The sequence below is a fragment of the Barbus barbus genome (genome assembly GCF_936440315.1).
Source record: "Barbus barbus genome assembly, chromosome: 13".
NCBI classification, from domain to species: Eukaryota; Metazoa; Chordata; class Actinopteri; order Cypriniformes; family Cyprinidae; genus Barbus; species Barbus barbus.
The window spans coordinates 3,149,820-3,175,719 of record NC_136741.1 but is presented as its reverse complement, the minus strand read 5'-3'; the positions used below and the strand labels follow the sequence as shown (position 1 = coordinate 3,175,719).

At 36.2% G+C, this 25,900-nt stretch overlaps 2 protein-coding genes across 4 annotated transcripts; both read left to right on the top strand.

The window, feature by feature from the left end:
• Nucleotides 1–5,296: 5,296 nt before the first annotated feature.
• LOC306878978 (protein unc-50 homolog) lies at nucleotides 5,297–11,138 on the top strand. 2 transcript variants are annotated; one of them, XM_079431618.1, is made up of 6 exons: nucleotides 5,297–5,444; nucleotides 6,086–6,351; nucleotides 6,430–6,550; nucleotides 9,284–9,423; nucleotides 9,504–9,611; nucleotides 9,694–11,138. In XM_079431618.1, exons 2-6 carry the CDS (start codon nucleotides 6,087–6,089, stop codon nucleotides 9,828–9,830), a joined length of 771 nt encoding a protein of 256 aa, XP_079287744.1. In that variant the 5' UTR covers nucleotides 5,297–5,444; nucleotide 6,086; the 3' UTR covers nucleotides 9,831–11,138. The 2 variants fall into 2 exon arrangements, with proteins under 2 accessions (XP_079287744.1, XP_079287745.1); XM_079431619.1 differs by lacking the exon at nucleotides 5,297–5,444 and adding an exon at nucleotides 5,477–5,532 and having other exon boundaries at nucleotides 9,694–10,752.
• A 352-nt stretch (nucleotides 11,139–11,490) lies between these two features.
• LOC306879322 (electrogenic aspartate/glutamate antiporter SLC25A12, mitochondrial-like) lies at nucleotides 11,491–25,899 on the top strand. Of its 2 annotated transcripts, XM_079432155.1 has the most exons (19): nucleotides 11,507–11,543; nucleotides 12,316–12,369; nucleotides 12,833–12,915; nucleotides 13,316–13,464; nucleotides 13,945–14,060; nucleotides 14,483–14,622; nucleotides 15,170–15,316; nucleotides 15,401–15,539; nucleotides 17,487–17,580; nucleotides 17,673–17,757; nucleotides 18,062–18,146; nucleotides 19,180–19,338; nucleotides 19,467–19,519; nucleotides 19,619–19,699; nucleotides 19,835–19,975; nucleotides 20,118–20,256; nucleotides 21,259–21,417; nucleotides 21,501–21,591; nucleotides 24,969–25,899. In XM_079432155.1, exons 3-19 carry the CDS (start codon nucleotides 12,853–12,855, stop codon nucleotides 25,174–25,176), a joined length of 2,049 nt encoding a protein of 682 aa, XP_079288281.1. In that variant the 5' UTR covers nucleotides 11,507–11,543; nucleotides 12,316–12,369; nucleotides 12,833–12,852; the 3' UTR covers nucleotides 25,177–25,899. The 2 variants fall into 2 exon arrangements, with proteins under 2 accessions (XP_079288280.1, XP_079288281.1); XM_079432154.1 differs by lacking the exon at nucleotides 12,833–12,915 and having other exon boundaries at nucleotides 11,491–11,543.
• The last annotated feature ends 1 nt before the right edge of the window (nucleotide 25,900 follows it).

The window sequence follows — 25,900 nt, the reverse complement described above, 5'->3', positions numbered from 1 at the left end:
AGATCTGACAGCATTCAGAAGTAGGGCACAGTAGGCGTCATTAGGAGGTCAGCACTCTTTCTCTTATTCTCTCCTCCTCTGCACTTACAGGCATTAATATTACATGAGTATGAAAGTATGAGTATGAATGTATTTATTCATTTTTTTCTGTCTTTCTTTGATTTAGTTTAAGGTATGTTAATAGTTCAGAAAATGAATTGGCACTATTCACCGCTGTTCTCTAACCTTTTGAAGTGCATGGAGATTTATGAAGATTCGTTGTCACATGCTTCAGCCAATTCATTAACGCTCATGTAAGTAGTCATTCAATGGACAAAGCTTTTTCAAAGTGAACTTGAGAAGTTTTGAATATACCCAAGCATGATTTGAGAGTTATGAAGTAGTGAAATATTGTCCGATAATAGCTTAAATTGACTTCAGTTTCACAAATAACTATCGTCTGATCGAGATGACTCTGAATACATGAGTCCCACGGATTACTTTGATATGGTGCTTTTTTGTCATTTTTTATCTTTGATAGGCCTTTTTCACTAAATACTTTATACTACTTATTTTATTTAACCTGTCCCTTTGTCACAAATCAAGCTGGAGACAACATGTAAGTGAAAGACATGCAAGTTTATTTACATGAGGAGCAAGGGGTGATCGTTTGGAGCAAGGCAGGTGAGAATCCAACAGAAAGTCAAGTTCAATGATTCTTAGATGAATACTGATATTTGGTTTCTGTGCAGGTTCATGGAGAGTTCATGATCCAGGAGCGGAGGAGAACAACGTCAAATCAGGAATCCAGAGCTGGTGACTGGTGACAGAGACTCCCTGACACCCTTTAACTGCTAGTGATTCTTTCACACTACCATTCAAAGATTTAAGAGCAGTAAGATTTTTGTTTTTTGTTTTATTTTTATTTAAATAAATTAAGAGTTTTATTCAGCAATGACGTAAAATTATATATCATCAATGAATTCTTGAAAAATGTATCATGGTTTCCACAAAAATATAAGCAAAACATTGATAATGATAAGCAATGTTTCTTGGGCAGCAAAATGAGCAAATCAGTATATTAGAATGATTTCTGAAGGATCATGTGACACTAAAGACTGGAGTAACGATAATGCTGAAATTTACATCACATGAATAAATTACATTTTGCAGTAAACAATAGAAAATTCAATAATATATATATATATATATATATATATAGATATAGTATCTCACAGAAGTGAGTACACCCCTCACATTTTTGTAAATATTATATTATATCTTTTCATGTGACAACACTGAAGAAATATATATATATATATATGCATGTGGAGAGCATATGAGAATTCTTTCAAAAATTATCCCAAACTTTTGAATGGTATAGGGTTCCTTTATTTTAGTTTATGTTACAAGAAGTTGGATTTGCTGTGCTAATTTTGATCTTGCACTAACATTTTTCTCTTTCTCTGTTGCAGTAAAATCATCCCTGTCAGCTGCTCTTACTCGAGTTGCTGTGGTCAGCAAATCAACTGCCATCTTCAAGATGTCTGCATTGATTCATGGATTATTCAAGCATTTACATAATGCACATACTGTAGATAAGAAAGCAGGTCATCCGAGTTAACGTGAGCGTAAAGTCAGAATGTAAAAAGTTTGTGTTGGTAAGATTTCAAATTGCTTTTGAAAGAAGTTACTTATATATTTTAAAATGCAATTTATTCCTGTGATGCAAAGCTGTATTTTCAGCATCATTACTTCAGTCTTCAGTGTCACGTGATCCTTCAGAAATCATTCTGATCTGCTACTCAAGAAACATTTCTGATTATTTTCAATGTTGAAAACAGTATTTCTTGTGGAAACCATTATGCATTTTTTCAGGTTTCTTTAACTTAAATGGTAATGTATTTAAAATACATTTCTGGTCTTACTGTGCACAATTCAATAGTAAAATATTAGTTTTCATAATCTTTCATCAAAATGTAAAACATGCCCCACCCTGAAACAACTTCCCTTTCATGCTGACATCTCATAGGTTGTGTGGGCTATTAGTAAATATAGTCAATTCAACAGTGTTTCAGGAGGAGAGAAGTTCACAGTCCACTGCAAACACAATTTGCTGGGTGATTTTCAAGCCAGACTGACAGTACAACACAGACTATGATTAATAAAATTAGCCATGTTGAGCAGTGCTTACATATTGATCATTCTTTTTCAGTCAAATAGTGTATTATCCAACAAAAATCCCCTCTGGTTCTGGGTGGACAGATGATTAGTTGGCTATTACAGTTAAATCTTCTGCTATTCATTTTCATAACTATGTTCTGAGCCTGTAGGTGCAGAAAATAATTCTGAGGAAAATTAAGAGCCGAGTATTATGAAAATATAAGCTGATGGTCTGGCTTACAAAAGAGGACCAATTTCTTAAATGGATAGCTCCAGTTGTTGACTTTAAAAACATCTCTTGTTGATTTTCTCAAGCATGTCGTACCCAGATTTCTACCGCCTGTGTCTGACCCGTTTGAGACACAAAGCTGTAGCAGATTCATCAAAAGAGAGCGGTTTTATTCAATGTGAATCATAATGTGAGTCATACCAACACAACACTGCTGTCAACATGGGAATTAAACAGAGCAAAACAGGTTAATCTTCACCTCTCTGTACTTCAGTCTCCTTTAATACTATGAAAGGCGACTGTTCGTAATGGATTTGTGTGATCAAACAGGCTCTTAACATGTGTCGACATTAACGCCACTAGAGGTACAGAAGCGGTGAACCCTCTCAACTTCAGATTTCAGCAACAGGAAGATTTATGTCTGCCCCATTTACACATATACTACTGCTTAAAATGATTATTATTACTCTGAGACCAAACGGTATCTTGTTCTATGGAGCTTTCAAGTTATGACCTATCCATATATCTATCTATCTAAGTAACTATCAAACATGTTAGCTGCATTTCTCTGACTGAAACCTTTAAACTTCACGCTTAAAGTTATTTTAAACTATTGCCCAAAGCTTTGCCAAAACAACATCTTCATATATAGTTTTTTTCTTAGTACATACATTCTTAATGCCATGTTGTTTTGTGATTTGCTAACTCTTAAGCTGTGATCACATTCTACACTTGATTACAAAAATTAAAAGAGCCAAGAATGAATAAAAGGGCTTTTTTATCTAGACTGTATTTTTGGAGCTGAAATGCGCTGTAAATTTAGCACAATCTAAAATAACTGCCTTGTTGATGATCACATGCGTCTTTGTGACAATGAAGTCATTCTCTGCTCTGTCCCGTCAGATTAAGGGAAATTCCAAAGCTTCCCTTTCAAGAATTAAATTAAAATGAGTAACATTTAACAAATCTTTTGTAAAAAAAAAAAATATATATATATATATTTTTTGTTTTACTTTCATTATTTTAGCAACGAAAGAGTGTCATAGTTTCAGTAAACTGAATTGAAACATGTTAAAAAAGCTCAATTAATCCAAGAGGCTGGTCTTCATTAGCAACGCAAACAGCATCAGGAGAGAGACTGTCCTCCTCCAAAAAACGACCCCATAGGTCGTATGTGCAAGCAGCTTATTACGACCCTATCTTACGTTTTAAAGTGAAGCGCCCTCTAGCGCTCCTGTAAATAATGGCAGTGCCGTGTGTCATGAAATGACGTTTGACCGTGTCAGGAGAAGCATTTGAACCTCTTTCATTTTCATTGCTCTTTCTGGAAATCCTTCACTTGATCAGCCATTCATCACTTCTCATTTCACAGAGCTGCACAGAGACTATACTCTCATTTTGACTGAGTTTATTAATGTAATCATAATCATTTTGATGCTTTCTATGCATAATATCATCATAAATGTCCCCCCATGCATATAAAACTATATTAAAATTCTATATTATGTTAAAAAATATCAGGAAAATGTATTTATATAAATATATTTTTCATATGTTTTATTTATTATATTCTATTTCCCTATTTTGTTAAATATTTTAAAATGTGAAGGTTTATACACTTGAAAGATGGAAAGACTAAGAATTATTTTTTCATTTATTGTGATGACAAGCTACCAAAACTGTGTCAGTGTTCCACAATGACATGAATAAACCTTGTTTCTGAGGTGATGTTCACAGTGTTTTACAATCCACCACATGAATAGCCTGGGAGTCATGAGGGACAACAGAATGAAGAGGTAAAAGAAAGATGAGATGGTAGGTGCTTATTAAATAAATATGAGGCCTCAAAATGTGCTTTTAAACGCCTCGGAAAGAAGAACTGCTCCAAATGGCACAGAAGCACCTGAGATGTGCTCTTCTCCAGTGAGTGACCCCCAAGCAAAGTGGAGGTAAAAATAAAAACTATTCTCCGCTCGCTTACTTAAAATAGAGGCAATTACTCTTTTGTAGGGAAAAAGTGAAGTTTTTTAGAAAGTGAAAACACTGCTCACTAAAAAAAAACAAAAATCTCCATTGATCAAAATACAGGTGATAAACTATTTGCTTTTAACTCTCACAGTAGCATATAGAAGCCTATTAAAAATAAAGATTTTTGTTAGAATTATTACTCAGAATCTTTTTTTTATTTATTATTATAATTATTTAATAAATGTTTGCTGTTAAGAAGTTATGACAGTGCATGAAGAGTTACATCAACGTGACAAAGGAAAGAATAAAGTACTTTAGCGTCATCTGTTGTTTCTAAATATGCAGAAAACAGTTGTATATGGTTTATTAAATTGATTTTAATCATAAGTGTCTTCTGAACCTTCACCTATCAGAATATAAAAATATTTGTATAAAATAAAGGACAAAATTAATAAATACAATGATTAAAATCATTTTTTACTAAAACATATTACAGTGTATCAAACGGTCAAACATGAATATGCTTGTATTGTAATTCAAGGGATATTTCTATAACTACAATTACATGCCAGTGCATATTTCAGAAATATGGTCAAACTCAGTCTTATAATTATTATTTGGTAAGGAAATAAACAGAACACAAACAAAGGTATGAGATTTTCTTAATTGTAAACATTTCCCATTCTCGTTATTCTCTAGTGAGGTGGATTTCTTTGTTTTTAACATTTTATTAGAGCCTGAAGAAACCAGCAGCTATAGCTATTTCACACTAAATTGACTTTTTTATTGGAGCCAAATTTGACATTGTGATAAAAGAACGCAAATGATTTTCATCTTATAAAAATGTGAGTTTAATATTTTATCCAATCTATTAATATATATATATTATGAGTGAGCGGGCCTGTAATCTCTAGAAACGCTGCTCTCTCCCCAAAACTACATTTCCCAGAATGCTTTGAAACCGGAAGCGACGTCACTCAATCGGTTGCCCTGCTACGTGTTCGGACGAGGCAGGAAGTTGACATGTCACGGTTGCTGCATTGTTTTTTATACTCTGATTAAAAAGAGCTTTGCTTTATTAGTTGCTGATACTGCCGTAGAGCAGGTAAGTGTCATATTTATACACACCGAGCAGGAGCGACATGCAGGTTATTATGTAGGATCGAGGCCCAGCCACTCTAATGCTTTACATGGTTTGTTCTTAATAAAACATCACCTTTTACCCATACGTTAACAATAGCAGGTTTACTTTTAAAACTGATTTGAGTTTGTTGCAGTGTTGGAGATACTGTAGTGTTTCTGTCAGTTGTGCTGTGTAATCAAACAAGAGTAAAAGGACTGATCTTGGATCAGCTCGACATGTTTACAGCAGATCATATGTGAAGGAAGCAGAAGAACTGACAATACATTTGATCATAGACTATAGCACAGGCTTCTTTCAAACTATTTTCATGAATAGATGTAGTTTTCTAGAAGTTTTCAGACAGAGACAGCACTTACTGTAATGAAACTAATGGAAAGTTGGACTTTTATCGTTTTGTCAAAACAGACTAAGCTATAATTGTTGGTAATGGCCCAGCCACTCAAATTTAGTCACATAGTTTACTCCTAATGGGATTTAATGAGACATTTAGGAAGGTTTGTGCATTATATTTGGGCTAATGTTTTCACTATTTCAGAAATGAATAAATCTTTGGTTTGCTGAAGTGTTTGTAATATCTACATTTCTCTCTTATCCCACTGCAGTATGTTGCCGACGAGTTCCCCGCAGAACGGCAGCCTGAATGCGCGGGATGTGGCGCGGCACACGGCCGGAGCCAAGCGCTACAAATACCTGCGGCGACTCCTGCATTTCAGACAGATGGATTTTGAGTTTGCCGTGTGGCAGATGCTCTACCTGTTCACATCGCCGCAGAAAGTGTACCGCAACTTCCACTACCGCAAACAGACCAAAGACCAGTGGGCTCGGGACGACCCTGCGTTCCTGGTGCTGCTCAGCGTCTGGCTGTGTGGTGAGCACTTTTGATGAAGCATGGGAAGAGTTTGGAAATTAATCTTACATGGGCTCGCTAATCATGTTTTCTCTGCAGTGTCGACGGTGGGCTTTGGTCTGGTTCTAGAAATGGGTTTTGTGGAGACGTTGAAGCTGTTGCTGTGGGTGGTTTTCATCGATTGTATCGGAGTCGGATTGCTCATATCCACACTCATGTGGTAAGGAGGCACACACACTCCCAAAGGCTGCCAAAAATGTGTGCATGACCTTATTTTTGACCTTGCTGCTATGGTATTGATCCAGGATTTTTGAATTTTTTATTGTTAATATGAGAATAAGGTCTTATTTGCAAAGAGAAATTGACATTTTACATTTTTTAAAGTTTACATTATTATAAAATAACCCTGAGCAGGGTGATTATGACCCCAGCATGAAGCAATGTTGTTATCATTAACTAAAATTACTATTACTTGTTTTTGGAATAATATAAATAATGGATGTAAAACTTAAATTTAAAAAATAAGCTGAAATAAGTTTATAAGTGCTAAAATTACAAAAACTAAAATCAAAATTAAAAGTAAAAAAAAAATGTAAAAACTAAAAAATTAAACCAAAAATTAGTAGACATTTTCAGCAATTGAAATAAAGGTAAAATAAAATCTAAATATTACATGAAGAACAAGAAGTCAAAAACTGAAATAAGTTCATTTAAGTTAAAGTACGTAAATGACTAAAAGTGAAATAAAAAATTAAATAGAAATATACAAAATACAAAAAATGTATTAATAAAAATAGCAAAAGTAAAAGACAAAATTAGTAAAAGTAAAATTAAAATGAAAACCGAAAAAAAAAAAAAGTTTTAATAAATACTATAATATATAAATGCTAAAAATCTAAATACTAAAAGAAAAACAAAACTTGACTGGCTGACTGTGCGTGAATTATCGCTGGCTCGATACCACTTTTTCAGAACCGATACCAAAAATTCTGAGTATCTGCCGATACCGATATTGATCTGATACCAGCGCAGTTTTTTTTAAAGCAGTGTACAACTTCTATACCTGTGTGTTGACCTGCTCATCACGCTTTTGTGTTTTACACACAATCTACTAAATATAGACTGCTTTACTGTAAAAAAAAAAAAAAATGAATGAAAATGTAATTATAATCTGACAAAAATACTTTTATAGACTGTTAGTGGATAATTCAGTAGCAAAAGTTACTCTAGAAAAATCATGAGTGCACAATTTTATAAAATCTAAAATTAGTGAAAAAAAAAACATTTATTGAGGAACAAAGAAAAGTGAATAAGTGTAGGAATAAATCTGGTAAAAATGATATATTGCTCTTTGTATTGTTGTAAAATACATTCATGGCAAACAAGTAATATATTTATATATAAATATATATACTGTAAAATCAAAAGACATTTCTTTTAAACGTATTGCACAGTAATGAGGCAGCACCGTATGACAGATGAGACGAACAAGAAAGGCTATTAATAATCTTTCATTGCGCAAAAATATTATAATAAGATAATAATAATAATAAGAACCATTCATAGTGCTCTCTACAACAGTGTTGTGATCTAACAGACACCCGGTAGAAAATAACACGATTAGAAACAGCACGAGACTCTAGCTAGATGAAATCCTTTTATGCAAAACCATTGAACTTTATTTCCAGATCAAGTATGATAGAAACAGTGGAGAGAGTTTTATCGTCTTGACTGTAGTAAGGATGAAAGACAGCTGCAGCGGAGAGAAGTGTTTACGTGAACTTGACTTAAATATTCATATTCAACACTTGAAATATAGTGCACGAAAACTTTATGGTGTTTTATAACGTGTTTGTGGCTTTTGTGGGGCTTAACAATACCACAATAGTAGCTATGCAGAATATCGACTTTGGATCGGTCTCGTCAGACCGATACCCAGATCCAGCAGAAAATGCCAGTATTGAAGCGATACCGATCCTGAATATCGGATCGGATCGGCGCACCCCTAACGTTAATATCGTGGTGAAAACTAGTTTCTACTACTTATGGTTAATATCTAAGATTAAACCAATGCTCGAAATCTGGAGACAATCATCCATGCTTTTATATAATCTAGATTGGATTATTGTTGTGTATTTAGGAATTTCTCAGTCATTGGTAACTCGATTACAACTTGTTCAAAATGCAGCTGCCAGACTATTGACTAGTAGGAGAAAGAGGGATAGATAACTCCAATTTTAGCATCCTTGCATTGGTTACCTGTTAGATATCGGATCGATTTTAAGGCCTTAGGGGCGAGGCGAGGCGGTCTCGCACCTTTGTATTTGTCAGATCTTGTTAATTTGCATAAACCTGTTAAGAACTTGAGATCTGCTGATAAACGATTGCTCCAGGTACCGCGGTCCCGATTTATAATAATCAATAATCTAATGAATAATCAATAATCTAATAATCTACCTCTAGCTATTCGTGCTGCACCCTCTGTGTTCGCTTTTAAAACTACTTTGAAGAAGCTTTTTTATTTTATGGCATTTGAATCTGATTTAGGAGAGACGTAATTGATGTTTTCTGTTTTTAAGATGTTGTGTTTGTCATTGTATGTGTTTGGTTTTTCTGGAGTGCATTGTACAGCACTATGGGCTGCTCTGAAGGCAGTAGAAATGTGCTATATAAGAAAATAAACTAAATTACGTTGTCCTGTATAATACATAATTTCTTACCAAATAAATAAATGGACATGATGTACTGATCTGACTTATTTTATTATGTATTTTAACAGTCAGGAAATCAGTTGCCTGGGGTTGCCAGATTGTACAGTTTAGTGGTTATTATTATACAATAGTGCCTGCTGTGACTGACAAATCAGAATGAAGTACTTTAATCAGCCTAATTTTACGAGAATATTAGAAGTTGTGACTGTAAAACTACACGAATCCCTGTTTTTCTTCTCCAGGTTTGTCACAAACAAATATCTCCTGAAACATCCTGGCAGAGATTACGACGTGGAGTGGGGCTACGCGTTTGACGTCCATCTGAACGCTTTCTACCCTCTCCTGGTCATTCTGCACTTTTTACAGCTATTCTTCATCAACCGTAAGTAAACGGGTGGAAACATGAGTATAATAATGTATTGTTTGGACTTTGTGAACACATCTTTTGCACTCTTTTGACAGATGTGGTGGTTATAAGTTCAGACTGGTTCCTGGGCTATTTTGTGGGGAACACCTTGTGGCTTATTGCCATCGGTTACTATATTTACATCACATTCCTGGGCTACAATGGTGAGTGATTGCTGGCTATGGCCGTGTATTTTTATCATCCACAAGCTGAACGTTGTCTAATTTCTTCTCCCTGTTTCTTTAGCACTTCCATTCTTAAAGAACACTGTGGTGCTTCTATATCCCTTCGCTTTGCTCGGACTCCTGTATGTTCTCTCCGTTTCACTCGGCTGGAACTTCACTAAAGGTCTCTGCTGGTTTTATAAGCACAGGGTCCAGTGAAGGACAGCAGCACACATGAAGGACATTGCTTCAGTGCACATGTGCTCTTAAAGACAGATGGAAAGTGTGTTGTCACTCTTGGAACTTTCTGACTTTTTGTATAATCTGTAAATATCAGTTTGGTTGTAGAGGAAAAGAATTTCAATTGTTTGTCATGAACCTTTTCTTCTTAATTTGATACTCAGCCCTCATTTAATGTTGTGATGTGGTTTTGAAAACGCAAACATGGGGAAAAGTGCATAAAATATCTGGTAGGATGCTGCACTTTTTACTTGCGAAAACGTGTACAATAAAGATATTTTTAAAGAAACAGATTTTTAGTTCATTCAGTGCTGTCTAATGTGTTTTACGCATGCATATGGCTTCTAGCACACAAAATACATTATCCCATTTGCAACTGCATATATGGTTACATATTCAGGTGTTTATTGAAAATTATTTAAGGGATTCTCGTCTTTTCTTTTTTTTTTTAAATTGAATTCTACAAAACATTTCAGTAGGTTCTCAAGGATACGATAGTAACTACATAAAAATTATTTTTTAAAATATTACTACAAGCCTTCCTTCTAGCAAAAGGTGTTCTGAACTGAAACCCTGATGGGAGTAGCTGAAAGAAAGAATGCAAAGGATGAGAGGGGTCAGTATGACATTATGAGTCGATATTTTTCCAGAGTTGTTCAGTATAATGACAAGTCCAGAATAAATGAAAAACAGTTTCGTTATGAAATTGACAAAATGAACATTTAGTATCAATGTTACTTGATGTATACTTCTCCATAAAATACATAACAGGCTAAAATTAATTCTTCTTTTACTTTATTAGTGAGGAAGTAGCCTATTTCTGTTGCAAAGACCATATTTTTTTGCAAATTCAAATTTCTAAATAAACTATTCTAGTAAAAAATAAAGTAGTAATTTTTTCAATAAAAAGAGATTCTTTATAATTTCTTTTTTATGAAGCTTTTTTAAGTGGGGAGTGATTGCTATTTTTGAAGAGCATACAAATTGCTGATATTATTGCTCCCAAAACAATGGTGAATATTCTGAAATAAATTATATATATAAGTCATTAATAAACCTCTGCTGTTAAATAACTGATTTACTAAAAGCAAATCATTATTAAACCACTGATTATTTTTATATAAAATATTTTGATTATTCCTTTTTTTGTTTTTTTGTTTTTGTTTGAACAAACAGTACAAGAAGAACATAGCCACGGGATCGCATACAAATCCATAAAATAATTACCAATAGTTATAAATTAAAGAAATGACAAACACAAACGCATAATAAAATAAAACATTTTACAAAAGAAAAAAAAACAAAAAAAAACAGGTGTGAATGAAATTACAAAGATATGCAAAATATCGTACATAAAAGCATCTAAATACATGGATTTTCTTTAAATACCTCTGTATAATATTTCAGGAATCTTGTTTATTATGATAATACTAAAAATAAACCCCCTGGAACATACTACAATTTTTTTATTTTATATGGTAAATTTTTCATTCACAAACAAATATTTGCAAATAGTTTCCCATCCTATCCCCTTTTTAAAATCTCTTCATCTTATAAAGAATAAATACCTTTGATCGTATCCCGCTAGACCTTGTTTGGTGTGACGTCACAGGTGCGCGCGCTCCTCCTCGGCCACGCGCGTGCGCGACCCCACTACCCCACGTGACGTCAGACAGCAGCATGGCGGCCAAGGTGACTCCGGCGACTCGGCTTTTGACGGAAAAATTGTGTTTTCATTCTTTTAGCTGTCGGCTTTTAATTACACTTGCTGGTTTTTAGCTGCAGGAAGGCTAATAGATGCGTAAATGGTTGGAGTAGAGACAGTGATTAACGGCTTTAACGGCCCGGCGCGAGCATCACTGAGCTTATCACTACACTCCCGCTGAGACTTTGACTGAATATAGTGTCTGTGAGGATCATAAAACCATAAATAATATTAGAATTGTGTGATAAACAGCATTAATCAGCTCTTTAGCGGGCTTTTGTGTTGGTAGAGATTAGCGTTTGTTTACGCAGTCGTTGCTGTGTGGGCGAAATTGTGCTTATTTGACTCTACAGGGACTCTTATGACTTCATGTGTGTTTGTGTGGAGTAATTACTTGTTATTTTGTGTTTTGTTAAATCATTATGTGCAAGGCTGAAAGTCCCAATAATGTTGAATGCGCTCTGAAACAGCAAATATCGTTTGATATTTAAGTGAGCATTTAGAAACAGATGTAGTTTTGAACATTAGACTAGGTCTAGTCTCTCAGTCATCTTTGGACCCGGTGAAAAACCTTTAATAGATGCAGCCTTTAAAAGAAAAACCTTTAATAGAGCTCTAAAACTTGCAGTGCATTTCATTTTGCTAGATATCGTGGTGGTTTTGTGGCTATAATAATAGATTATCGCTCTTAAGATCCACAATTCACCTCTATAGAAATGAAGAAACCCTGTTGTTATCTGTGCTGTTGTTGTTTTGCAGGTGCAGTTAACCAAAAGGGCCGATCCTAATGAGCTGAAGGTCATCTTTCAAAAGGTAAGTTTCCACAGCAGAAAAGCCTAATTTTGGTGTCTTGTTTCATCTTTTACACTGTGGTTAATTCCAATGCGAAACCGGCTCTGTAACTTTAGAAGCAAACGTAGATAGTTTCATGACTTTGGCCTGTCATTAAATCTTTATTTCCTTAGTGACGCTGCATTTTTAATTGTCACGCTGTTGTCATCTCCTTTTTCCTCAAAGAGAAACTCACATGCTTGGGGAAAGTCTAGACACTTGTGTGTGTTTATTGTGTGTATTCTTCATTTTCAAGCATGAGTAGGGAAAAACCAATCTTCCTCCCTTGTTAAATGTCAGCCAGGGCTTTTATATTGGTGTGGTGATTTGTGATCACTTCCGCCGGTGAGATCTTGTGCATCTGTCAGCTGAGAGTAGTTGTTTCTTTGGCTGCGTTGGTGTCTGGTAACTCAGTGACTTGCGTGCGATGTGGCTCTATTAATAGGACTCAAGCTTGTGAGATGGATGTTTGGAGGAAGACCTGAATGTCAAGGCAATAGATGGATGAGTGAAGAATGTCTCGATAAGGTCAGAGGGCATGTCGCTTTAGTTTTTTGTGTCCCGTTTAGCTGCTGCCGATCAAAACTGGGAAAATACACAACTCACGTGGCACATGAATATTGATTGTCACCCATTTGTCCAACTAGGCAGAGATTGGTACTTGGTAAATAAATGCATATTGCCAACACAGTTGTTTGGAAAAAGCCGGTGTTATGTTACACAGCCGACTACTTTTTAGTTTCTTAAATGGCTGCATGCATAATAAAACCCTTCAAATATGTGACATTGATTTTCAGGTTCTTCTTTGTTCTTTATGCATATAAATCATACTAATTGCCCTACAAATGGGGAAAATATACATGCTTCTTTAATCATGCTTTGCATTAAACACAGATGCTGTAACTGTGTTTGGGTTGTTTTTCCTCAGTATGCCAGTGTAGTGGATAAGGAGGATGGAGAGCGGTACATGACACCCAATGATTTCGTGCAGAAGTTTTTGGGCCTCCACACGCAGCTCCATTTCAACCCTAAAACTGTGCAGCTGCTCGCTGGTGTGGCAGATACTACAAAAGATGGGTGAGATCCTCTTTTTTGTCTCTGTAGTTTTTCTGTATTCTAATTATTGATGGTTTAATATGAAGCATAAACCTCAGCTCAGATCTAGAAATTCACCCCCTTTCATTAGATTTTTTGCAGTAGCAACCAGATACATATGGCAAAATTGTAAGTTCTGTATTGCACATACACTATTGCTCAAACGTTTGGGTCGGTAAGATTTTGTCCAAGAACGAGGCTGTATTTATTTAATCAGAAATACAGTAAAAACAGTAATATTGTGAAGTATTTGTACAATTTAAAATAGTTCAAATAAATATTATTGCAATAAAAATGTTGTAAAATGCGATTTATTTCTGAATTTTCAGCATCATCGCTCCAGTCACACGATACTTCAGAAATTATTCTAATATGCTGATTTGCTGCTCAAGAGCAATGTGTGTAAAAGATATTGCAGAATGACCATAGGCGTGTTTCTTTGTTTCTTTTTTTTCCTTTCAGACTGATCTCGTTCCAAGAGTTTCTGGCCTTTGAGTCGGTGCTGTGTGTGCCTGATGCCCTCTTCATCGTGGCCTTCCAGCTATTTGACAAGACGGGCACTGGATGTGTATCCTTCGGTGAGAACAGCATTGACTGTAAATAAATGTTCAGCCTTATTTCAAATGGACTTCTGTATTTGTACATGCTGACATCAAACGTTATTGAAATCAGTCCAAGAGTTTAGAATTTGTGTGGTATATGGAGATTCCTATGTAGGTCATTCCAGTTCATTCACCTTTTCATTTAATGCTGCCTACAGTATGTAGATGGCAAGGAAACTCGCAGTGTTTTTGACCCGTAATGTTTTATTCCATATTACAGAGTCAGTTGATCGTATTGTAGTTATCCTAAACAAACAAACAGCTTAACGTTGAACACAGAGACATTCATTCACGCATTGTTCACGTGTTCAGAGGACCTTTAAAACACCATCAGTAATGTTGCAATGCCCGTTATGTTCTGCAGGAGTGTAAATCTGAGCCTATCCGTGTGTTTACAGAGAACGTGCGTGATATCTTCAGCCAGACCACCGTGCACCACCACATCCCTTTCAACTGGGACTGCGAGTTCATCCGCTTGCATTTCGGCAATGACAGAAAAAAAAGTCTCAGCTACCTGGAGTTCACCCAATTCCTGCAGGTACCACACCCAAACAATTCTACACACTCAGAGTAATGTAAATATCATGTTACATTTGTCGTGTTATAAAATATTTTACACCTTAATATAAGTTTTAAACAACATTTATAATAATAATGTAATTATATATTGCGATATAAAATACTATTATTATCTTTATATTAATAATACATTTAATTTAGGGAAATTTTAATACAATAAACTATTAATATTTTACTATATGTATTAAATTGTGGGATTTTATAACATTATTAAATATGATTTAATACATCAAATTATTATATTTTAATTTAATATGAAATATTTCATTTTTTAATAATACAATTAATTAATATTTATATTTTATATGTAACACTAATAATTGTAATATGATAAAGTATGAATTATATTTTACTACAGTAATGTATCATTGGCTCCTAGAATGGTGTACTTACATTTTTTTACCAGCAGGATCCAAATCTTGACCTTTTGGTCTTTGGCAAAATTTCTATGTAAGTTCATCCTTTAGCAAAAATCTAATTTCTGCTGTCTGTGCTTGTTTTCATAGGAGCTGCAGCTGGAGCACGCGAGACAGGCGTTCGCACAGAAAGACAAGGTCAAGAGTGGCGCTGTTTCTGCCATGGACTTCAGTGACATCATGTCCACCATCAGACACCACATGCTCACACCTTTTGTGGAGGAAAACCTTGTGTCTGTAAGTGTGCAGCTCTGTTTTCCATCTGGTGAGATGTTTGTTGTGAAGTTACTGTGAAAGGTTTAATTGTATGTGTCCTCTTAGGCAGCAGGTGGCGGCACCTCTCACATGGTGAGCTTCTCCTACTTCAATGCTTTCAACTCTCTCCTGAACAACATGGAACTGATCCGTAAAATCTACAGCACTCTCGCTGGGTCTCGCAAGGATATGCTCGTCACTAAAGGTGCTTACCGTCTAGGGATGGGCATTTCTGGTCATATTTCATTTCGAGTAATCCACAGGTTTGAGAAACGAGTACTCGATTAATCGGGGGTGGAGCTTAAGCAAGGGGCGGGGCGTGTGCGTCATAGCGACATTGAATTGAAATTGATATTTTAATTAAAGCCCTGTTAAAAACGTTGTTGATAAAACTATGACAGGATTCAGAAAATAATTAAATTAACACAGATTATTAAAAATCACCATCAATAGTGGTTAATACAGTAAACATTTAAAAGAAATAACAGCGTGAGGTGAAGCTGAAGCGCTTTTTCTACATGACACATTGTATATAAAATTAATCACATAGCCTAGATACACAATATGTAAATGTTATATTACAAATTGTATTTATCTGCACAAAATACATGTGAGCTTGAACTACGTGCCAACCAGAAAGTAGTGGATGCGCTTCTCCCGTTACAGGCGCTTTAAAACAACAGCAACTTTGCAACCGCAAAAAAAAACACAAAGTTATTTTACAGTATTATCCCCATCCCTGTGTGTGTCTTATTATTTGTATAAATATTTTGGATCAGTGTTTAAAAAGAGAACCTACCTTTTTCTATGTTTTATAAAACAAATAAAACACACATGATACTTTTCAGTTATTTTATTCAACTGTTATTTTTAACAAAACAATATTTTACTTCAGCAGCATCACAACAGCTGTGGATCAAAAAAGTTTTTTTGTAAAAGGTTTGCAAAAATAAAGTTTAATACAACTTCACCAAATGACTGTTAAGTAGCCCATAGCCTAACGAAAATTAGAAGCCAGCATAATTTGGCTGCGTAAACTTAAAGTAAAAATAGCCTGAATATTTTTACCACAGCTATAAAACTTAAAGATTAGGTAACATAACATTTCTTTCAAAATTATCAGTTGGTAAAGGGAAATAAAATAAAGCCGGCATAATTTAACTATGCTGCTTAAACTTAAAACAAAAACAGCCTGAATATTTTACCATGCATGGCTAATAAAACTTAACATAAGGACTACATATTTTTATTCAAAAAGACCAGTCGGTCTACGTGCTCAGATGAAAGCCGAGTGCGGAGTCTATTTACAATTAGACCGGCGGTGGAAAAAACGCGCTCAGCAGGAACAGAAGTTGTCTTTCCTCAAAACCTTGTGTGAATTTTCCATTCATTTATGTAATGACAGGTTAGTGTCATATACGATTCAGTGGTTAGCGAGGTCCACGAGTCCGTGGTTATAGCCACCCGCGCTGCAGTGACCGTTTTGCGTGATGGGACAGTATAGTGGGGCTCAACTTAATTCATTAAACGTTTAAAATCTTCACCTTCAACAAAACTAATAGGCAGCAAGTCTTCTGCTGTCATTTCTATTAGCTGCGTCATCTTCTCTGCCCTGCCTGTGTCGCATTTCTGTCTGATGGTGAAATCTCTTATGCTCGTCTGACTGCTGGTAGTGGCATCGGCATCATCTGCTTTTTTGCGTTTATGTGCAAGATGGTAACGCATCGAACTTGTTGTGGAGTTGTAGACGAGTGTGGCGCTGCACATCTTACACTTGACTGTTTTTTCGTCAAGTTTTTCAAAGTGTTGCCAGACATCGCTGCGCGCTTTAGAAGCCATATTCGCTCTGTGTGCCGGTCTTGTCTCTAGACCGCAACTTCTCGCAGCCATAACCAATCAAATATCAGACTACCGCCCAAATACCAGCATAACCAATCAGAAAGAATGAAAGTAGTTAAAAAAAATTTTAAATGCATTTTTAGAGCCAATCGATCATCGTTTTCATGCTCGATCGTCGCTGATGCGTTCGAGTAATCGATTAATCGAGTACTCGTGCACATCCCTATTACCGTCTGTAAAACTTTCCGTTTCTGCTCATCTGCACATCAGAATTGTGTTTTTAAGTATTATCTAACATTTTCTTCATCTGTAGAGGAGTTTGTTCATGCTGCAAATAAATTTGGTCAGATTACCCCTATGGAAATTGACATCCTGTTCCAGCTATCAGGACTGCACTCCCAAACAGGGTACTTTGCTTTAAAAAAAAATATATATATCATCATAAACTATAAGCGGCATTATTAGCTCATCATGTGTTTGTGTATATTATGATGTGTAGACGATTAAACCTGGCTGATATCGAGAGGATAGCGCCACTGGAGGAAGGAGCCCTGCCATATAATGTAGCTGAGGTGCAGAGACAGGTGAGTTTATCTGTATGAACGGTCAGATAAGAGATTACTAGGGGTTGTTTAAATGTTTATATTACTGTGAGAAAATTGTATGTTATCAGTAAGCATGCCTTATCTAAGATCACTAATTATGGCACAAAACACACTTTCACTACTAGGGAATTGAAACCACTCTCACTTGCGTTAGAAAATGGAATAAAATCGAGGTTTAAACTTGATATTCAGGCTGCTGTCATATATCTCAAATACTGATTGGCCCAAAAGCATTGTGTATTACTTTTGATACTTATGTCTTGCTGTCTTTCTCTCATTGCAGCATTCACATGCAGACGTTTCTCGGTCCGTGTGGCTGCAGGCTGCAGAGTCGGCGTACAGGTTTACTCTGGGCTCCATTGCTGGAGGTTTGGTTTACAAATTCTGCTCATTTCTTATATTAAATTAAAGATGCCACAAAGTGAATTGAGTGCAGTTTTCCATTCGGTGTTATCTATTTCCTTATGAAAAAGGAAGTTGATAGCAGGACATGCCATGGGGGCATTCCCTCTTTAAGTTCATGTCGTAGCCATAAACTATGATATGCTACTTGCTGCTGGTATGAGGAGGAGAGTCATTACCTTTCTTGAAAGCATTTTACCGGGAAAGATTTTGATATACCAGTGTACAAGATGAGTTGTTGGTATTTTTGCTCCCAATTTCCTAGAAGTGGTAAACTGTATGTGAAGTTCAAGTTAATTAATTGTCATTTTTTTGAGTGACTTAAATGCTAAGAGAAATTGACTGAAAAGCAATGAAGTCCAATTTCATTCTTTAAAAGAGTCTTTTTTTGTGTGTGTTTTACAGTACGCTATCATTCATAAGTTTGGCGTCAGTAAGATTTGATACTTTTATTCAGCAAGGATGCATTAAAATGGTCAAAAGTGACAGTAACAACTTTTTTATAATGTTACAACAGATTGTAATAAAAAGCATTTAAAATAAATACTGTTGTATGACAGTTTGCACAAAAAATATGAAGCAGCACAATTGTTTTCAACATTGATGATAATCAGCATATTAGAATGATTGAAGACTGTAGTAATGATGCTGAAAATTCAGTTTTGCATCGCAGGAATATATTGCATTTTAAATATACATTAAAATAGCAGTTATTTTAAATTGTAGTGATATTTCAAAATGTGACTGTTTTTGTTGCATTTTTTAAATATCATATAAATGCAGCTTGGGTGAGCATAAGGGACTTTCAAAAACATTAAAACTTTCCAACCCCAAACTTTTGAATAGTAGTGCATATCTGCTTTTATTTCAAAAGGATAACCTTGTATTCCATGGCCTCTTACAAATGCACAAGATATGCTTGTTTAAATGGATGACTGTATATGTATTTGAACTTCAGTGAAATGTAAATAATTACCCTGTGTGTGTGTATGTTTATAGCCACTGGTGCCACAGCTGTGTACCCCATAGACCTGGTCAAGACCCGTATGCAGAACCAGCGCTCCACCGGCTCCTTCGTAGGAGAGCTTATGTACAAGAACAGCTTTGACTGCGCCAAGAAAGTCCTGCGCTACGAGGGCGTCTTCGGTTTTTATAGAGGTTGGATTTGTCTTATGCTTTCATCCCTGCTTCAGAAGAACGAAATAAAATAAAGTTTGTTTTCATGTTTCTTAACTTTGATCTCACTTTTTTTTTTTCCTACTCCTTTCTGTGTGTTTTCCCTACAGGTCTTCTACCCCAGCTCATTGGAGTGGCTCCAGAAAAAGCCATCAAGCTCACTGTAAGTGTCATTAAACATCCTGACATCCTGTAGAAAGTTGTTTCTGAGCAGATGACAGTAAAGCCAATTACACGAGTCCCTCTGTGCCTCATCTTCCAGATGAATGACTTTGTGAGAGACAAATTTACCACAAAAGATAATACGATACCCCTGGCTGCTGAGATTCTCGCTGGTGGATGTGTGAGTATGAGAGACCATCACAAACATTCAAAAAAATGTTCCGGCCCTAAACTTTAAAATTGTAAACCGCTCCGAACTCTTCAACTGGGTTATGTTGTACTTAAATGGCAAAATTGTCTGTTTCGGTCTTTCCAGGCTGGTGGGTCACAAGTTATCTTCACCAACCCTCTGGAAATCGTTAAGATTCGTCTGCAGGTCGCCGGTGAGATTACTACGGGCCCCAGAGTGAGCGCTCTCAACGTAGTCCGAGATCTTGGCTTTTTTGGCCTCTACAAGGTGGGGGAAGCATCTATTTTTAAAACGTTGTATCCAACCACAATTTCCATTGAAACTATTTACTATTCTTGAATTGCATTTAAAGTACAATTGATGACTTTGTGTAAACTATAACACATAAATGTTACTTTTTTCTCCACAGGGTGCGAAGGCTTGTTTCCTGCGTGATATACCGTTCTCTGCCATCTATTTCCCTGTTTATGCCCATACGAAGTCAAGTATGGCAGATGAGGACGGAAGGCTGGGGCCTCTGCAGCTGCTGACCGCTGGTGCCATCGCAGGTCAGAACATGACTGTCGCTTGAACTTTGTGAAGCTGACCCAATCCGGTTTCAGTTAAGGACATGTGTTTGTGTGTGTGTGAATGGATGTCTTTTTTTCTGTGCTTTTTTTCTGCATCATGGCTGATTTGAAGATTGTACCCACAAAAAATGCTTTGCATTTTTGTATTTACCATTAATTTCCTATGGCAATAATTTTTGACCGTTACAAGTTACTTTTTTTTTTTTTCTTCTAGTTTTTAAGCATTTTTTTAATCATGTCAGTTATTTTTTTAGTGGTCACATAGCAAGTGCCAGAAAAGTCACATCCTGCTCTTAAAATTAAACACAAAAATACAAATGTAATGCAAAGATAAAAATTAAGAATTCAAAACGATTTTTAGGTGTAAAATGAATGAAGAGTACCAGAATGGTAAAATAACCATTTTATTATTTTACTTTCATGAAATGAAAATGCACCCTACATATTTTTAAATGCATATTACTGATCTTATAATGATTACATCTCTATACATCTAATGTTTCACTTTTTTCCCCTTGTAAATTTTAATCAAAATGTCTGAACTCGGTCTGAAAAAAGACAACGTATACAGGACGACTTCAGTTATTTTGTCTTCTTAAACCCCGTCTTCAAACTTGCATTCATCTGCCTTCACTGTTGAGTCCAACAGCTGCATCTCACAATCAAATCAACAACTGATGCACAGAACCAAGTTCATACCTTATTTTTTTTTTTTACACTACAATATGGAAGAAAAGATCTTCCACTACTTTTTTCCAAACAAAATGAAACCACATCCACGGTGCGTGTAACTTAAATGATGTCATATTTCTAATGTCACTGTTCATGATTTCAGAATTTGACAATTCTGAAAATCATATTTTCCCTTAAAATAACATACTGTATATGAACGTGTCATGCGTGATAAGACTAGATTCTCTATTTAAGATCAGAGGTTTTCTATCATGTATTAATAGATGTCTGGATGATTTTATCTTACAGGTGTCCCGGCTGCTTCGCTTGTCACCCCTGCTGATGTCATCAAAACACGACTGCAGGTGGCTGCTCGCGCTGGTCAGACATCTTACACTGGAGTGATCGACTGCTTTAAGAAGATCTTGCATGAGGAAGGTTTCCGAGCTCTGTGGAAGGGAGCTGGAGGTACACACACGCACACACACACAGATATCATTTCAGTCACATCCATACTCACTCACAGTCCTCTCTGTCTGTGTTCTCCGTAGCTCGTGTGTTCCGTTCGTCTCCTCAGTTCGGTGTGACCCTGGTGACCTACGAGCTCCTGCAGCGATGGTTCTACGTTGACTTCGGAGGACAGTAAGTATTGTTCGTTTTAAGCACACTTTTTAATATATGAAGGCGGGAAATGTTAAGCGACATGTTGGGGTGTGCGATATGACGATTTTTGATCGTGGACAATTAAAATGTGTCCAAGATCTGCTTTCTGAAGAAATCTCGTAGTATCGTGCTACAGCGCACATTCTATGAGTTGAAGTTCTGGCACCTCCATCTCAATCAGGGCTACAAAATCGCTAGCCCGACATCCTGGGGCTATTGTGTTTTCCAGTCGGGCTACCCAAAATGTATCACTGCCTTAAAATACAGGGCTCCTGCAGGTCCTTAAAAGCAAAGTCTCTTTAAGACAAGTCCTGTCACTCGGCGGCCAGCTTTGAAACGCCTCTCAGGCATCCAAGTGCAGCTCCTATCTCTTTGAATGGGGAAACATCAAATTCTCCAATACTGTTCACTAAGCTTACGATTAAATTTCCTATTTGAAATCACCAAAGAAATCTAATAACTATATCATAAATATTGTTTCTTTTGCTCAAATAGCGTTATAAAAAGCTTATTTTTCAGGCTAGATCAGCCAGTGCGCATGCGCAGTCCTAAGCGCTCGTCTCAGAACGCTGACTGTTTCTATAGCAACCGGGACTTCTAACAGCAGCTGCAGTGACGCGCCGACTTTACTGATTAGTGATTGGCTCTTTCATTCAGAAGGCGGGGCTTCCTGCGATTGAGCGGCCATATTGAGCGTGGCATTTTTCCCCTTTCAAAACTATACGAGTGACATGTCTTGTCTATTCTATAGTCTTTGTTAAAAACACTTTAATTTAGTTGTATCAAACATGAGGCCATAAAAAGTTTTAAATGTTATAAGAAATATCTTAATTATAATTTCAAGAGGTCTTACAGTTGGGGACGGGAAGACAAGAATGACGATACGGCTGTATTAAACTTCAAAAGGCAATGATGTCATTGAATAAATATGAGCGCTGCACGTTTCAAATCAAAACACGACACGGATGTCTTTATGTGAACGTATCTGAAGGGAAGCGACTGTCTTAAGAAACGTGTTGGTGGCATTTTCATTTCATCTTACCTATAATGCCTGATAAAGCAGTGTTTATGAGAGCGGGCGGTGCTGCATTGTGTACTGGAAACCGCTATATTAAGCCGCTCCTAAAGCGCCACCTTGTGGCAGAGAATGATTTTGCATTTCCAATAAGCCTTTCTTGCTGTTTATGGTCAGATCAATGCAAATATCGACCCATGTTTTTAAACAGCAAACACACAGAGTTGTAAATGAGAAAGAAGTTAATGTGCCTTCTAAAAATCTAAACAATTAGACAGTAATATTTATTCATTTTAATTTAATTTAATCATTTATATGCTTGATTTATCCCTTTTGATAAAAATGTGATTCCTTGTGAAATTTAGCGCTGATTACAGAACCGACTGACAAGATGCGCATTAAATATCGCATGAGATATATCGTGCAGCCCTACTCCTATCAGATTTTCTATATTTAAAAAAAAAACGAAGAGTACCTGCACAAAGGGCTACCAGGGATTTAGAAATTTTGCGAGCCCTGTCAATATTGTGTCCAACGCCACATGCATTCATATCAAATAGCAGTAGACTTGGACACTGCACTTATTCACAATCACAAAAGTACATGATTTGTATGTGTTTTAAAGCCTTGCCGGTTAAACATTTCATTCTCCTGCTGTTCCAACATGCGCTTTTTCTGAAGCGCGCGCACACTAAAAGACTATCAAACAGCACCTGATTACTAGACTAAGTTATCTTTGGCGTCTGATTGCGCTAATACTGTCAAAAACACACAAGGTTTACTTATAAACACAGTTGGTTATGTCTAAAGTGAAAGTAAACAGTTGAGACGGATGTGTGCCTGTATATTAGATGCATGCAGGTCTTAAAGCAACAGTACTAAACGTGCTGCTACTTGCCATAGCAGCACGCTTGTCACCCAAAAATACAATTTCTGTCATTATTTACTCCCATGTTGTTCCAAACCTGTATTAATTTCTTTCTTGTGCTGAATACAAAAGAAGATATTTTGAAGAAACTACAGTAGTTGGTCTACATTGACTTTGATAGCAGGAAAAAAAAATACTATGGAAGTCACTGGGGACCAGCAACTGTTTGGTTACCCACATTCTTCAAAATAGCATGTATGTTCAACAGAAGAAAGAAGCTCATTCAGGTTTAAAACAACTTGAGAGTGAGTAAATGATGACAGAATTGTAATTTTTGGGTGAACTATCCCTTTAATGTTAACAAAACAGAGAAAAATCACTCACTGCTCTTGACTGAAGAACTTAAGTTGCTTTAATAAGAATCAATTATTTAATAATAATTATGTATAACTGATGTATGTAGTGTATATAATGTTTTATTTTTTATATTTGTTGATTCATTTCTCGATTGCTACTGCTAAATACACCTACTGTACCTGAAAAATAAAGCACTGTTTGTATATTATGTGTATGGGTAATGTGAATCTTATGTAAAAAATAATGACAATGATTTTTATCTCACCCTCTTTGGCCTAAATATCTACCATTCTTTTTTATTTTATATTTTGTTACCTTGTAAGGCTTTTTTTTAAATAGGGGCTGTACTGCTCGGACAACTTGCAAAATAGTAAAACCAATATGAAATAATATAATATCAAATAAATGCAGTTCTTTTAAACTTAGTTTGTTCATCAAAGATTCCCAGTAAAAAATATTCGTTTTCAACATTGATAATAATCAGAAATGTTTCTTGAGCAGCAAATCAGCATATTAGAATGATTTCTGAAGGATCATGTGACACTGAATAATATTTTAACATATCTTACCATATAAAACAGTTGTTTTAAATTGTAATAATATTTCACTTTATTACTATTTTTACTGTTGGGCTATTTTTGATCAAATAAATGCAGCCTTGTCTAATGTGAGCATGAGAGACTTCTTTCAAAAACATTTTACAATTGTACAGATTTTTAGAGTTTATGAAATGTTATGCATAAAATGATCTTTTTTTTAATGGACTCTATTACTTGGCCAAACAAAAAAAAAAGAGAGGTTTTCTGTTAATGGTTTTGTTTTTCTTGCACATGAAGTAGGTCCTGAGAAATCATCACTGTCTCTTTGAGCGAGCATCGCTGTGGAATCAGTGTAAATGTGTCAGGGAGCAAAAAACTAGCCGATCTGCTGGTGAATCACTTTGCGCTCAGGTGGACTGGCATGACTTCAGAGGGCGGGGTTTTAGAGAAAGGGTGGTGTTGCACATGGTAAAGCAGTTAATTCAGTGGAAATTAGCAAGCGACTGAGAATATGGCATGTTGAGTCACTTTGGATAAGCGTTTGCTGTAAGAAAAACCTCTTCTCTTCCCCTTGCAGTCGCCCTGCTGGTTCTGAACCAACGCCCAAATCCCGTATCTCTGAGCTTCCTCCTGTCAGTTCTGAGCACGTTGGCGGTTACCATCTGGCAGCTGCCACCTTCGCCGGCGTGGAGAACAAGTTCGGACTGCACCTGCCCAAGTTCAAATCCTCCGGGGTCACGGCCATTCACTCCGAAACGCCCAAGGAACAAGCCGGCACTTCGTAAAGTCATGCCCCACCCACCACAGCCTTGTCCTCCAATGGCTGCATGCCTCCATCCCGCAGTACATTTGCATACATTTTTCACACTTTTTATTTTCTTTAATTTCGTTTGAGTTTTTAGGTGGGGGACATGGGAAATTATACTCGTTTTCAGAGTCTTGTTGCTTTAACCCATATCAGTGCCTCAGTTTTGATGAAGAACACTGGTTAACGCTCATAGTTAGTGTTTTCTGAAGCACAGGGTAGGTGTTTGCCACACTGATCGAGACCTAAAGCGACACGCACGGTGAAATATCTAACAAGGGCTTTAGAGAAGTTCATGAGCCACTGAAGAGAAAGCTATAGAGCTTTTCATGAAACACTCCTGAAAGAGAAACCATGATATGTACCGTCGGTTTTGTGTTCCTCTGCTCCCCAAGACGCACATTCGCTGCTTTTGAGTTTTCTTCTCACGATTATGATGTACTGATGTGACCGAAGCATGCTGTAGTGCTCTTCATTTGCTCAATAGGCTTTGCGTAGCTTGCACATGTACTGTATATACATGTACATCTCATGCACAGAGACGTGTTTCTCTCTCTCTCTCTGCGTCACACTGGCTGATGGACAGAGGTTTCAAAACTTGATCGATTGATCAGAGCAATCATGGTTGATTCGAAATGTAGAAAATAATTTAAATGCATTTCATTCTTGTATTTTATGGAAATAAATCAATACGGTTACATTTT